Source organism: Solanum verrucosum, unplaced genomic scaffold (genome assembly GCF_900185275.1).
Source record: "Solanum verrucosum unplaced genomic scaffold, falcon-dt-bn FXZP01000295.1, whole genome shotgun sequence".
In the NCBI taxonomy this organism is placed as follows: Eukaryota; Viridiplantae; Streptophyta; class Magnoliopsida; order Solanales; family Solanaceae; genus Solanum; species Solanum verrucosum.
The window spans coordinates 420161-435076 of record NW_026019924.1 but is presented as its reverse complement, the minus strand read 5'-3'; the positions used below and the strand labels follow the sequence as shown (position 1 = coordinate 435076).

The 14916-nt window shown below is 34.6% G+C and overlaps 1 protein-coding gene across 1 annotated transcript in view; it reads right to left on the bottom strand.

The window, feature by feature from the left end:
- Window positions 1-6707: 6707 nt before the first annotated feature.
- The window catches only part of LOC125827221 (uncharacterized), a 34221-nt gene continuing 26012 nt past the window's right edge, over window positions 6708-14916 (bottom strand). The window contains exons 3-5 of the mRNA XM_049506587.1: window positions 8463-9044; window positions 7506-8379; window positions 6708-7417 (exon numbers count right to left, since the gene is read on the bottom strand). Of these exons, the coding sequence (XP_049362544.1) occupies window positions 6708-7417; window positions 7506-8379; window positions 8463-9044 (2166 nt within the window). The remainder of the gene's footprint in view (window positions 7418-7505; window positions 8380-8462; window positions 9045-14916) is intronic.

Sequence of the window (14916 nt, the reverse complement as noted above, 5' to 3'; positions counted from 1 at the left end):
AGCAGTGAAAAGAAGACTTGCAACCAAAGATAGATTGGCAAAGTGGGGAATCATTCAAGTACTAACCTGTCCTTATGCCAATCTGTAGATGAAGATCATGATCACATTTTTTTTCAATGTGCATATGCAACAGAGCTGTGGAGAGTATACTACATTGGCAAGGAATAGAAAGAAATGCAATGAACTGGACTAATGAGATAAATTGGGCAGTGCACTGCATGAAAGGGAGAAGCAGCAAGTCCCTTGTGTATAGAATGGCAATGATAAACACAGTTTATCATTTATGGCTAGAGCGCAATACCAGAATTTTTCAACAAAAACAGCAGTCAATAAGCTACTTGATCAGGCATATAATTAAGAAGATACATGGAAGAGGCATTAGGTATCCAAGAATAGCTACTAGATTAAGCACTTTAAATTCTTACCCATAGAGATAGCTAGCAGATGTGAGAACTTTGTTTAGCAAGGATAGAGCTTATGTCCATACCGACTACTTTTTGCTTTGTAACGTTTACTTGGTAAATAAAATGTTTACTTACCAAAAAGAAAAAAAAATTCAATAAGATTCAGATGACATCAAGAAAATAACATAGTTGCAGGAGATATTTGCATACTGCTTCTGGGAATTATACTAGCTAGAGTCTCTATTCAAGTACAGAACATGGCTGGTTTTTCTTCATTGGTCTGTGCAACTACCATATAGTGTTTGATAGACCAACCTTTTAAGTGATATCTACTTCCTCATGTTTTAGAATGCCTCCCTACAGTTTTGAGCTGGGAGATTTGGAAGCCTAGATGCAAAGCGAGATTTGAAGGCTCAAAGGTTTCTACTTACAGAGTTGCGGAACAGGTAAAAAGATTGATGATTCTAATTCTTAACAAACACTTTCCATGTCTTAATTTCAGAGGTAGTTGGAAAGAGTTGTGCAGCAAGATTGAAAGAGCAAAGCCAACTATTAACAGATCATGAAGACTAGCAATTTTAGAATAACTCACTGTTTCAGAGAAGCTAATGAAGTCGCTGATTTACTAGCCAATGTTAGAGTCATGGTAAAGCATGACACATTCTTTACTGAGGTGTTTTGTTTGCCTAGACAAGTGGAAGTTGCACTGAAGAATGATCAGTATGGCAGGCCTAATCTCAAGATCAGAATTAAAAAAAGACATTTCAGTTTCTAACATGTATTTATGCACTTTTATTTTCAGCTATTTTTTTACCCTTCAGGGACAAGTTATCTCAGATGTGAGTCTATCTTCGAGTTACATCCAAACTTATAGTCTATGTATAGGGCACTTTTTGTACAAGGATGAAATTTTCATCCTTATTAACCCCCATTATTACAAACACAGTCAATACCTGCCATCCATATCTCCAATGTCATTGTCTTGCCTATAATGACTAGTATGTTAACCAAATACACCACGGAAGAGAAGCAGTGATTGCAAGACATTTAAAACACAATGGAATGCTTGCAATCATCTTCAAATCAAAAGACTACTACGTTATGATGATAGAAGAATGTAAGTATAATATTGGGGGTGGAATCTTAGCTGCAAAAGTAATCAAAACAGTCCACAAACAGGAGAAACATTCTTAATGAACAGAACTGGAAAATCTTATTCAGATTAGCCAGACACTAAAAGTAGGGGAAGAAGTAGGGTTAGGAAAAATGGGAGGAAACATAGAAGCCAAAACCAACCTCTCAAAAAAGAAAAGCAAAAAATGATAACACTGGCCATTCACAAGAGGTGTCTGCTAACATAGGCCATTCACAGCAGTCCAACAAACATTAAAATGCTACAATGAGAAAAAAGAATTTACAATAGAGAACTTTGCTGGGGGAGATACAATATTTCAAAAAAAGCCACTAGAAAGAGTTTTCAGGCTAAAACGTACGTGTAATATAATATAAATATGAAATTGTCTCGAGATTCATTAGGCAATGATTAGGAGGGCTAGCTTACAAAACTCAAATCACCATCAATTCAATTAACAAACTAGTCCACCAGGAAATCGGAAAATACACTATTAAGTGTAGCCAAGAGTATTAATGTTTTCTACTGTCAAGAGAAAGTACGTCGCAATAGAGAAATGAAAAAGAGTTGCAAGAGAAAGATAAAGTAGTAGTAGAAGGAGAAGAAGAAATAGTCTAAACAGAGATTTAGCCACACTAACCTTGCTCAGCTGTTTGAGCAGAAGTAGCTTCTCTTGGTGAAGGAACGGACAATGCAGCTAGTATGTTAGGATCAATTAATCATGCATGCTAAAGTTGTGCAACTACATCAGCAATAACTTCTTGTCGCATAGTTCTCCTTTGTTCCTCCATTTGTTTCTCCATTTTTTGCATCCTTTCTTGCATTTGTTGCACTACATCATTTGTTGCATTTAAAGTTGGTTCAGAATTGTCAACTTTCTTTTTCAGAGTTGACTTTGTAACCCCCACTCCGTATAGTCTTAGACGACCCGAATGTTCAGGACCCATGACAGCTGAAAATGCATCAACAGACTGACCATTTTTGCTCATTTGCTTTTCAATTTCCTCCATTTCAGCCTAAGAAAACATATCCAACAAGCAGTCTTGTAAATTAAAATTTAGAATAAATAATTTGTCTTAATAAAAAAATATTATATTGACAGTATTCGTACAATTTTACTAGTTGTGTTCTCATTTGATGCCTTGTACAAACGATCAGGTTTTCTTGTTCTTGTGACAACAAAGAGCTCCTTAGCAGATACAGATTCCTTTTCTTTTTCCTAGTCACATAAAAATAGATATCAGGAATTTCTTAAATAAAAGGTTAAGCCTAGATAATAAATAAGAGAACACACCAATTTACTGCGGATTAAAGCAAAACTCTTTTTGCCTGCTGTGTGTGGATTCATCAGCTTTTTCCGGTTCTTAGTATTTGTTTCAGACATTTTCTGCAAATAAATGAATCAATAATGTTAACCAAAGGCATATTGGTGCTACAGAATGTACTAGACGAGGTGAATGTCTCAATATTTCTTTTTTAACAAATCCAACTAAAGAATATGCTTTGTAAGTACGAATGTTACTGTCATATGAAGCTAAAACCAATCTGTAGATTTCACTGATCAAACTAAGTTTATCCAAAAGGGCAGTTAGTTTAGTGAACCTTGATGCAAATTTCAGCGATCAAACTTAACTAATAAATAAGTTCTTAAGATTTTTTCTTTTTGAGTAAAGAGTTGAACACGTCACTTTTTATCCTGTTACATTTATATCTTATCAACTTCTAAATGAAATTACTGAGTTTGACATGTTGAGGATAATAAAACTTTATGAAACAGAGAAGAGAATAGCAGAAGAGTTCAGTTAACCTTAATAGCAGAAGAGAAAGTTGATTACCCTTCAGGCAAGAAATTAGGATAATTCACTTTCTTGGAAGCATTGCACCCTCAATGAAAATGCAGATGCATGTTATATTGGTCTGATTATCCTTTGATTGTCTTCATTCACTGATTATTTCTTTCTTACTTACTAGCATATCTTTTAGTCGAAGGAAATGTGATAAACATAGATAATAACAGTTACAGCCACCCTTTGGTCAATCATTTATCTTATTCAAGTCAGAACACAATAGTCACCAACTATCTTCTTGCTGATGAAGATATTGTTACCTTTTTCATATACCAATATCAAATCATAATTTAATAATGAAAATGAAGACATCCTATGCAAATTTGACAATTGTGAGCTATAGATAGGATCATAGGAACAAGATAAGAGAAGAAAAAATGACTGATAACCACTCTTTTTATTGAAGTGTTTGTTATTCCCTATAAGAAAGGGCAGAAAAGCCCTCCCTAATGTCTCACTCCCAACAACATTTCATAAAGTTTTATTATCCTCAACATGTCAAAAAAATTATCCTGTTACATTTGTGACTACCACACTGGAAGAAGTAACAAGCTGCAACAATATTGCAATAGAGAGAATAGCAGAAGAGAAAGTTAAAGAAAAATAAAGTTGCAGCAGCAATTATATCACAAAAGAGATCAGGAGAAGAATAAGCTGGATGTTTGAGAATCTGAAGTACATTTTACCTTGAATTGCTCAGACTTCCAATATTTAAGGAGCTCTCTATACTGACATTCTGGAATATGACCAGGCTTTTTTTCCATTCGAATTTCATCATTCTCATATGGATCGTAATAATTTATCTTCAAGTCACGTCTATGCCTTCTCCAAGCCTCTCGAATTGTTACCAAAGCCCAATCTTTTGCAGCTTCAGGAATAATGTATTTCTCCTACAATTTGGTGTCATTTAGTTCGCCAATTGAAGTAAAATAATATTACAAGAAATTAAATATTGGAAACTCCAAACCTTAGTATAATCCCATAAATCCTTTTTAGTATCCATGCTCCTCCAATCAAATATATCAAATGGGCAAAGAGTTGCATTTCTTGCCAATGTACCTAGAAAGCTACTTAACTCTGTCACAACGTCTTCAGTAGGACCAACCGGTTGATTTAGCTTATTCAATAAGATCAGTTTACGCTCTTTTCGTGCATGTACATTATGCATTTGCGTTTGACCTCTTTTGTTTTTACTGGAATCACCTTTAGCTATAAGAAAATATAAGAAATTAGAATTCATAGATGAATTTAGTAAGTTTCTAAGTTTATATGTTACCTTGTTCTTCAGGTTGTTCACCAGTTGGAGGAGTGACAGAGTTCATTTGCACTTGATCCTCTATAGGTTCCTGCTCTAGAGGTTGCTCCTCTACAGATTGTCCATTAGCTTCAGATTGTGGTGCTTCTGGTTGTTGTTCAATCAATTTAAGCAGATGTCCTTTCTCTGACTCTATAGCTTGAACAATTTCATTTGTTGTTAATAGCCATCGTTTTTTATTTGCCAAGAATGATAATGATCCAGGTTTAGCATATGTCTTATTTTTTTTGCTCTTTTGTTTCTTTTTGAAGACTCTTGTTGACTCATGACTATCTAAATCTGTGTAAAATAAGACAGAAGAAGCCTCTTAGTGTAGAATTTTCAAATGTGAAGAACAAAAACAATGAAAGTGAGAAGAACAACCAACCATAGGATCAGTAGCTGAAGCATATTATCAAGAATAATTCTCCTCTTGTTTCTTATTTGAAAAAAATTGCTGGTCAAGAAATCACTTCTCAACCATCCAACAAGGAAAATTCTAGCTCAGGGAAGATGAATAACAAGCAATGGATTCAAGCTGAAGTTGATTAACTAATTTATATCTTAACTAGTTTGAAATCTAACTTTCGAGAGCCTGCTACTCAATGGGATTTTAGAGAAATGGCAGAAGATGCAAAGAGAAGTATAACAAAGCAATAAACAAAGAATCTTAATTACTAATACATCTATAGTACGTACCAACATTAGCAAGAAAATATTCCAGAACAAATAAGCAGAAATCAAACAACTAGTAGTAGCAAATAGGCAGAAATCCAAATAGAGTCCAATCGACATTCATACTTTATATGATGCAACTCAAAAAGGTATTTATTACTCACTACCAAAAAGTTAAGAAGAGAATGTATTTGAACAAGTTCGGAAGATCCTTTGTCAATCATCAGCCTCCATCCAATCCCAATCGGTATCATCAAAGTCATCCTCCTCTTCTGATGTTTCCATAGTTACATCTTCTGAATGTTGTGCAAGGGCAGGCAGATCAATGATATCAATAGGGAGATCTTCTCTCGACCATCTAACATCTACATCGAGTACTATTTCTGATGAACCAATGTCATCGTTAGTCTCTCTCCAAAATGTTTCTTCAATATTAGGACAATTCTCTTCCTCCAAATCATACAAATCCACCGGGACTTTATTTCTTGCATAATATACATTTTTCTCAACTGGGTCTTCCACATAAAAAACTTGATGCACTTAAGATGCTAGTACAAAAGGATCATTCGTGCTGCATTTTTTATTAAAGTATACCCGAGTCAATCCATATTCATCGACTTCGTTATGAAACCAATCACATCTAAAAAGTACAACACTAAAGCAACCCCAATAATCAATCTCAATGATATCCTGAATAATTCCATAATAGATAACCATTCCATCGATAGGATTTTGGTCCCTAGCACTAGCAAAACTATCTGTTGTTGCTGACAAAGTCACTCCACTATTCTGAGTCTTGCAAGGGTCATCCCGTGTCTTTGTATGAAATCTATATCCATTAATGAAATATCCAGTATATCTTTTAGCCACAAAATTAGGCCTTTTAGCTAGCCATCTTAAGTGATTGGACACTTCAATATTTTTAACTTTATCCCTAAACCAATCACTGAATTCTCTACTATGGATCTGTGCTTTTACCCATGCATTTCCTCTGGTACGATTATCAATTAAATGCTTATGTTCCCTGCAAGCATGATATGCAATTTAAACAATGTATATTTCTTAATGGAATTTAAAACACATTATCATAACATATAAATGATTTTTAAAAACAAATGACTATTTTATCTTACTTTATGAATGTCTCTACTTTTTCATCTCCAGTATTGAACAAAGCATATCGATGAGCTTCAAACCACTCATGATGTTCCATGTTAAAAGTCTTGTATTTTCTTTTATTCATACTTCCGATTGGATGACCTGTCTTAGGAAATAAAGGAGAAGCATCACCTTCCTCTGTTTGATTGTCCTCATCATCCTCGGTTTGATACCTACTAAATGTTGTCTTCACCATATCAGGTAGGTATCTCGAAATAAAGGTCAAACACTCTATAGCTGAAAAACCCTCTATTATTTGCCCCTTTTGGATTTTTTTGATTACGAATAAGCCCCTTAAAGTCACACATAGTTCTTTCAGTAGAATACATCCAACGCAAATGAGTCGGGCCTCCAAGCTTAATTTCATCCACTAAATGAATAGGCAAATGTGTCATTATATCAAAAAAGGATGGAGGAAAAATCTTTTCAAGCTCACATTCTATATCTATGATTTCAGCCTTCATTTTCTCAAGATCCCTTCTTTTTATAACCTTACTACATATGGCTCTAAAATAATTTCCCAATCTAATCAAGACCAAAGACACATTTTTGGGCAACACTTTTCTGACAGCAACCTGGAGCAAGTAATGTAATATGAAATGAGCATCATGGCTTTTGTATCCTGATACTTTCATTTCTTCAATTTGCACACGACTTGATATATTAGAGGCAAATCCTTTTGGTAACTTGGCATCTTTTAAAACGGTGCAAAATAACCTTTTCTCTTCTGGTTTCATAGAGAAACAAGCTTTAGCCAAATGAATATTTTCAGTATCACTATCGTTTACTAGTTGAAGCTCTTTGCGTATCCCCATCTCATGCAAGTCATAGCGAGAATTTATATGATCTTTGGACTTTCCAAGTATATCCAATAAAGTCCCAAGCAAAGCATCACAAATATTCTTCTCTATGTGCATCACATCAAGATTGTGCCTCAATTTGTTGGTTGCCCAATATGGCAACTCAAAAAATATGGATTTTTTTTTTCCATGGACCATCATTCTTTCGTTTTCTTTTCTTTTGGCTCTTTCCAAAAACATTATTGAATTCACGAAGTTCTTCAAGAACTCGTACGCCTGATAAGGGAGTAGGTGCAACTTTATGCTCCTCTTTACCATTTAAGGATGTTTTATCTCTTCTATATGGATGATCATGAGGTAAAAATGCTCGATGACCCAAATAACACATCTTACGACTATGTTTGAGATATTGGGAACAAGTATTATGATTACAAGTGGGGCATGCCCATTTCCCCTTGGTACTCCATCCGGAAAGCATTGTCAATGCTGGAAAATCACTAATTGTCCACAATAAAGTTGCACGCATCATAAATGTTTGATTTGTTACAACATCATATGTTTCCACTCCCACTTCCCATAGTTCCTTCAACTCTGCAATCAGTGGTTGTAAGTATACATCTATATCATTTCCAGGAGACGATGGACCTGGAATAATCATTGACAACATTATATACTCCGACTTCATGCAAATCCATGGTGGTAAGTTATAATTCATCAACATAACCGGCCATGTGCTATGGGAAATGCTCATAGTTCGGAATGGATTAAAACCATCGCTTGAAAGACCCAATCTAACATTACGAGCATCACTAGCAAAGTCAGGGTGCAAGGAATCAAAATCCTTCCAAGCTTCCCCATCAGCAGGATGTCTTAAATTTCCATCTTTGGGTCGTTCAGTATCATGCCATCTCATAGCTACAGATGTTTCAGAACACATGAATATCCTCTGAAGCCTAGGCTTTAAAGGAAAGTACCTTAAAACCTTTGCTAGAATTTTAGTGACCTTATTAGTCAAGTCATCATGAACATTCTTCCATCTAGAAGATCCACACACTGAGCACTTGTCTAACTTTGCAGTGTCATTCCAGAATAACATGCAGTCATTAGTACATGCATGAATTTTTTCATAATGAAGACCCAAATCTTTATCACCTTTTTTGCCTTGTAGAAAGACTCGGGTATCTGAGCAAAGGGAAATGCCTCTTTTATCAAGTCTAACAAATCTGAAAAGGCTACATTACTCAACTTGTGAATGCATTTAAACAAGTATAACCGAATGGTGAAATTCAACTTAGAAAAGTTCTTACACCCCGGATACAACTCTTGCTTCCCTTCTTCCACTAATTTGAAGAATCTCTTTGCATATTCAGATAGTCCCTCTCTTACTCCTCCATGCCTCAAGTCATCTGCTACATTTCTAAAAGTATCTTGAAGTAGTTTATCAATACCGTCTTCTTTGTCGAAAGTTTCATCATCATTGGTTGGATATGGCGTATTTCTTGAGGAAAACCCTTCTCCATGGAAAACCCATTTGGTGTATCCATGAACAAACCCATGACAAATCAAGTGATCCTCCACCACATTTCGACAATGCCAATAACGATTAAAGCACTTCTTACAAGGACATAATATTTCATCTCCTTGGGAAGCTCGTTCAAATGCCTTATCTAGGAAATCATTAACTCCATGGATATACTCATCGGTGGATCTTCGGAGATCCATCCATTGAATATCCTATGTTACATGAGCAAAACATTCAAGAAAATAATTCATGAGTACAAGCAGTATCAATAGAATTTTACCTTTCAAAGTTTCAAGATATTCTTTTACCTTTTTGTTTTTAACAAAATCATGATTGTAAATTATCTAATATAGGTCATTAGGTAAGTGCAATTTAGTTACATAACCTATATTTTACTTGATAGTTTAATTCCTCAATTTATTCTATAGTACATTGCAGGTACTGCCTTACTACACAGAAAAAATGACAGATTATGGTTGACTACTTTGTTTCTTTTCAGGATCACTTGAGCTGACCTTCAAGTTGGTTATGCTTTAAGTCTGAGTACATTTAGATTAATTCTAAACAAAAAATAACATGATTGCATAAAGTGTGTTGTGAGGACAAATTTAGCATTTGATTTAAGTTGCCTTTAGCTTGAGAATTTGAGAAGCATCTATGCACCTTTTTTGCTTTACACTGAAATATATTTTACATTCTACTGCAGGGATGGCAATATTCCAGTTTTGTTCATCCAAAGTACTTGATGAAGAAGTGTGAATCTATCTAGCGAAGATGAGGTAATTATCTTTGGTTTTGGCAGTTTAGCAATCAATAAATGTTATTCACATTTCCTGTAATTCATTATTTTGTTGAAGGTTGAAAAAAATTATGTAGGGGCATGATTTCCTGTAATTCATGATTATGTTGGGTGTAATGTTGCTCCTGGCAGTTTTACACCTTGGTTTTCAAGAAATGTCTTGATGAGATCATTTTAGATCACTTTAAACTATTAACCAAACAGCAGTACACATGAAAGTATCCTAAGGTAGTACAAATCTTAGAGCTAATGAGCAAGAGTAGAATTGATATAACAGGGGACACTACATCTTGACTGCATCTGCTACATTTTCATTCACAACAACTATGATAATATTAGGTGAACTCACTAGGTTGAGGAAAGGAGAAATGATCTGGAACACTAGTATGCTGCATAGACAAAGAGTTATATTATGCTTGGCCTTTTGAGAACAAGTTGCTAGCAAACTTCCGGCAACAAAAATAAAATGTTCCACTTAAAGGGAATGTGAAGTTTCTATACAGGACAGAGATGTCGAAAACGTACTGCTCATCAGCCATAAAACTAGAGAAACCACAATGGTCATAAAGTGATGAAACATATGCATACATTGTGGTTTTCCAGAACACGGAAGCTTAGGAACATGAAATTTTTCCAACACATAAATAAACATACTAGAACAATCATTATGTAGATACTATAAATAAATTAAAAGAGAAAACATGAGCAATAGGTTTCAACATCCAAAATCCAATAAAATGGAGTTTTCACCAATTGTTTTATATATATTCCACATCAGTTGAAAACATATTTTGTTCAACTTAATGTATCATCTATGATAGTAGCTATATCAGTATACTTTGGCAACATTCATAATGATAAGCAAATCAAAATACTTCAAACTTTAGACAAATGAAAATTTTTAGTTCACATAGATAGACAAAACTCATAATGCAAATCAAAATATTCAAAGCCCTAGGACAAAATCAACTACAAAACATTAGTTGTTCCATAAAAATGAAACCCAACTTCACAATGATTTTTCACAAAGTTATCGAATCTTCACAAAATTTGAGTTACAAACTCTAAACTACAAATGGATTATGTCAAACAGACCTAAATCAGAACAAATAACATACATTTCAACAAACCCATTTGTTTTTCTTTAAGATTATTTAGAAGCCCTTACATGGAATTTCTGATTTTGGAAAATAGTACATGTATAACCAAATAGAGATAATGAGGACTTAGAAATCACCTTAAAAATAGTACACCTTTATCTGCAGAAGCTTAATTTTGAAGAAGACTACTTTTGGAGAAGAAGACCACTGAAGATGAACACTTCACACTGGAGAAGAAGATCACTGTAGCTTATCACTGAAACTGATTTCTTCACCGGAGCTCAAAATTTGTTGTCGACGAAGAAGGAGTCACCGAAGTTCTGAAATTTTAGGGCTTTGATTTGATTATTGGAGAAGAAGACCACGCACTCATCACTTTTATTTTGGTTTATTGGAGAAGTGGAATGGGTATTTGGAATGTATTTTGTTCACTAAAATAAAAAAAGTGCCGGTCAATGAAATTAGTGGAGGGAAATAATTTTTTACACATCAAATTCGCTGGTTGGGCAATTTTATTTACTTTTCACTTAAACAAACCATTGCCACAGGTGTTATTTTGCCACGGTTAATAAGTATGTGAACATAGATAATCTATAGCGGCGATTATTTAGATGATACCACGGTTTATATTAAGAATTACTCTATTTGTTCGAAGGATATGTGGCAACGGTTATAACTGTGGCAACACATACTCTATTGCCACGGTTGTAAAATTGTTGCCGAATAAGCATTGCATTAGGTCAAATTTCTAGTAGTGCCCATTAGAGAAAATGGGAACAACCTCAATCGGATCGATTCTTGGGATATGTTCTTAAAGGAGAATGTCCTGCAAACATCGACAAAGTTCCTTATATGCTTATGGAGATCCTCATGAGCCAACCCACCAAACAACCCTTTCAATTGCAAGAGCTGCAACTGGTGCTTATAATGTAGAACACAACGTTCCCTTTTGCCAGAGGCAAGCGAATGGAACCAACTCCACCCACAAGATTTGGGTCATTGACATCATTGAGGTTTCCGATGTCATCTTGGTGGCCCACTTGGCTACCATTGCTTCCATTGACACTCATTTCCTCTGTTTTAAAACAACAACACAAAAACCAAAACTAAAAGTAAGTAGATTCAAGTATGACTAACAAGAACAAAATTCAACTTCACCAAAAGAATTTCAAACAACACCACACCCCGACAGTGGCCCTATTTTAATTAACGTTTCAAGGACACTTCATCCAATTGTAAGTGTCAACGATCGCTAGTCAGTATAAAACCCAACTAAATGAGTTGGGGTCGAATCCCACAGGCGGTACGTGTTTCATATTCAATTGGGAAGTATGAACATGTTCAAATCAGTTATAGGATTAATAGTTATCGAATAAAAACATCATTCAAATCAGGGGTGACACAAATGTCAAATGAGAGGTTTTAGTTTTAATTATCAACTACAAACAACAGCAAACAATACCAAATAACAATAATGAGACGGGTTCTTGGGATATGATTCGGTTATAGGCTAATATAGATAAATGAGTAATTGCAACTATTAGAAAATGGCTAAATATCAATGAGTAAGCTAGACTAAAGAGGAGATAAACTTTCTCTCGAACAATTTACCCCAAATCATGTTGATTTCCCTCGAACATCAACAAGCATGCAAAATAAGAACAACCCACACCTTACTCCAATCACTCTCTCGAGCTGAATGTGTGGAAAAGGGTTTAGGATTCACTCTCTCGAGCTGAACCCGAGTCAACCCAATACCCACAGACCATCAATCAAACATCTTAGTTCTAAAACCTCTCTCGATCAAGCCATGAACACAAAGGTAGAATTGTATTTGAAACTAGAATTCTTTAATTAAACCAAAATAAATTATTGAACTCACTTTTAAATAGCATTTAAACTAACAATTTGCAATACCCATAAGCCAAATCAACCTATAATCATATAATCACACCCCAAGAATTGGGGTTTTAGCTAGACATCATAAAAAGGTAAACACAGTTACCAATTTGATTATCCATCAACTGGGTAAGTGTAGATTCGTCCTTACAATGCTCTGATTCGAAGAATCTCAAAGACCCACTTCCAATTTCTCAAAACTGAATAACTTCAATTCTTCAAAGCTTAGGAAAAACTAGAGAAAATTGTCTCTACAGCTAAAAACTTAATAAAAACTTAAAATATATGATCTTAGATTCTAAACTAAAAGTTTAAAAATGTATTTATAGTTGCCAAAAATGTACTGCGAAGAATTACTTGGCGAAGTAAGTCGCGCTCGCTAAACCACTCGGCGAGCCGCCCTTTGGTCACCTCAATTGCCCTTCTACCTTGGCATTCAGGATCCTCAAGGTTTGTAACTTTGGGCGATCTAACACTGCATCGCGGAACCACTCGGCGATCCGTCGAGTGCTCTTTCTCTCGCTAACTTAGTTCTTTCCTTCAGGGCTTGGCACACTGGAACTTTAGGTGGTCAAGTAGCCATTCAGCGACTAGCCAAATGGACTTGGCGATCACCATGCTTGCCTTTCTTCATTCTTTCAGCTCGCTTTGTTCATTTTTGCAAATTAGTGTCCTTGCTTTGTTCCTCAATCCATATACCTGTAAATCAAGGGTTTTACATAAGTTATTGGCACAAAATAAGAATTTGAGGACACTAAATCTATATAAATAAAGCCTTAAATGAGTCCAAATCTCGAACTCATAACCTACTAGGGAAGAACATAGTCATGATGAACTTGGATTTCAAGAAAATACTTATGGGTTTGAATCCTTATGTATATATTAATAGATATTGTTTAAGGTAAATGATAACTTAATACTTAGCTACAAAGTTTGGACTTATTCCTATTGTGATTTTTTTTGTTGGTCAAAGAGAAGTTTACCAAACTTCAATCATTATAATCCCAATGAGATCAATCCCATGAGAGGTAGTATTATTAGTAATAATGTTATAGAAAATGGAAGGGCCGGACGGATCCATAATTTTAACTTGGGGTTTGAAAATAAAAATATAATATTTGCAATTTGAACTTGAAATCTACCGGTGGAGTATGGATTCTCTGAATCACTTAGTCAACCTCTAATATTATATTTAGGGGAAGGCATAACCCCCTCCCTCCTAAATTTGTCACGAAAAGTCAGTTATACGCTTAAACTATTGTGACGACCTATTATACATTTGAATTACTTAGAAGTGAATTTATTTCAACCCTAACACAATACAACCAGTTCCATGATGGGAAAGTGTTTCACACTCGTGCCACATCAACATCATGTCACTAGCCAAATCAATAATTATGAAAGATTTTTAAAAAAAAAACATGTCACTCAATTGTTTCTTCTTCCCTATACAACATCAAACACACCATTAAACTACCATTATTGTTGTAATTATCACTAAATTCACCTGATCTCCACCACTATAGATTCCACTACCCACAATCAAATTCACCACAGGAATCTTCTCACAAGCACTCCATCATAATTATTTTTTGATAGCCACCATAATATAGTTGACTAAATTCACCATCGAAATCACATCGCCACCATTGTAATTTATTATAATCATAATCATAAATTTCAGCATCCACATCAACATTACAAATTTTACTGTCATTATTAAAATTAAAAGTCACATCTCCACTAATTTTATCACCCATCACCAAATCCACCACAAAAAAATTATCACAATTACAAATTTCATTCAAGCTCACAGAAGAGAATGGTGAAAAATAAGAAGTTGATCAGTGAAAGAAAAAATAAATTGAGTTTGATAAGATAAAGGATGGAAAAGAGATAAAGAATAACATGAGGAAAATTAGGTGGAGGGTTGTCCATGGATAATAGACTCTGTTTTCCTTTTTCTTTTTTTTTTCAATCCATCATCAAACCCGCCACCATAAAAGATCTATGAATATACATTAAAAAAATTATTTTTTTGCAACACCCAAAAACTTTTTACACAGAAAAAGAAAGATCAGGGGATTTTCTTATTTCATATGCTCATAATCAATAAAAAAGATATAAATAAATTGAATAAAAAGTGCTTGACTTGACGAATTTGATCTGGGAGTAGTAAGGATTGATCAATTTTAGATGTTTAGACGAAAAAAATTTCGAGCAGTAAACGTAATTAATTGAACAACTTCGTTTATCTTGCTAGAGATTTCTATCCCTCAATCTTGT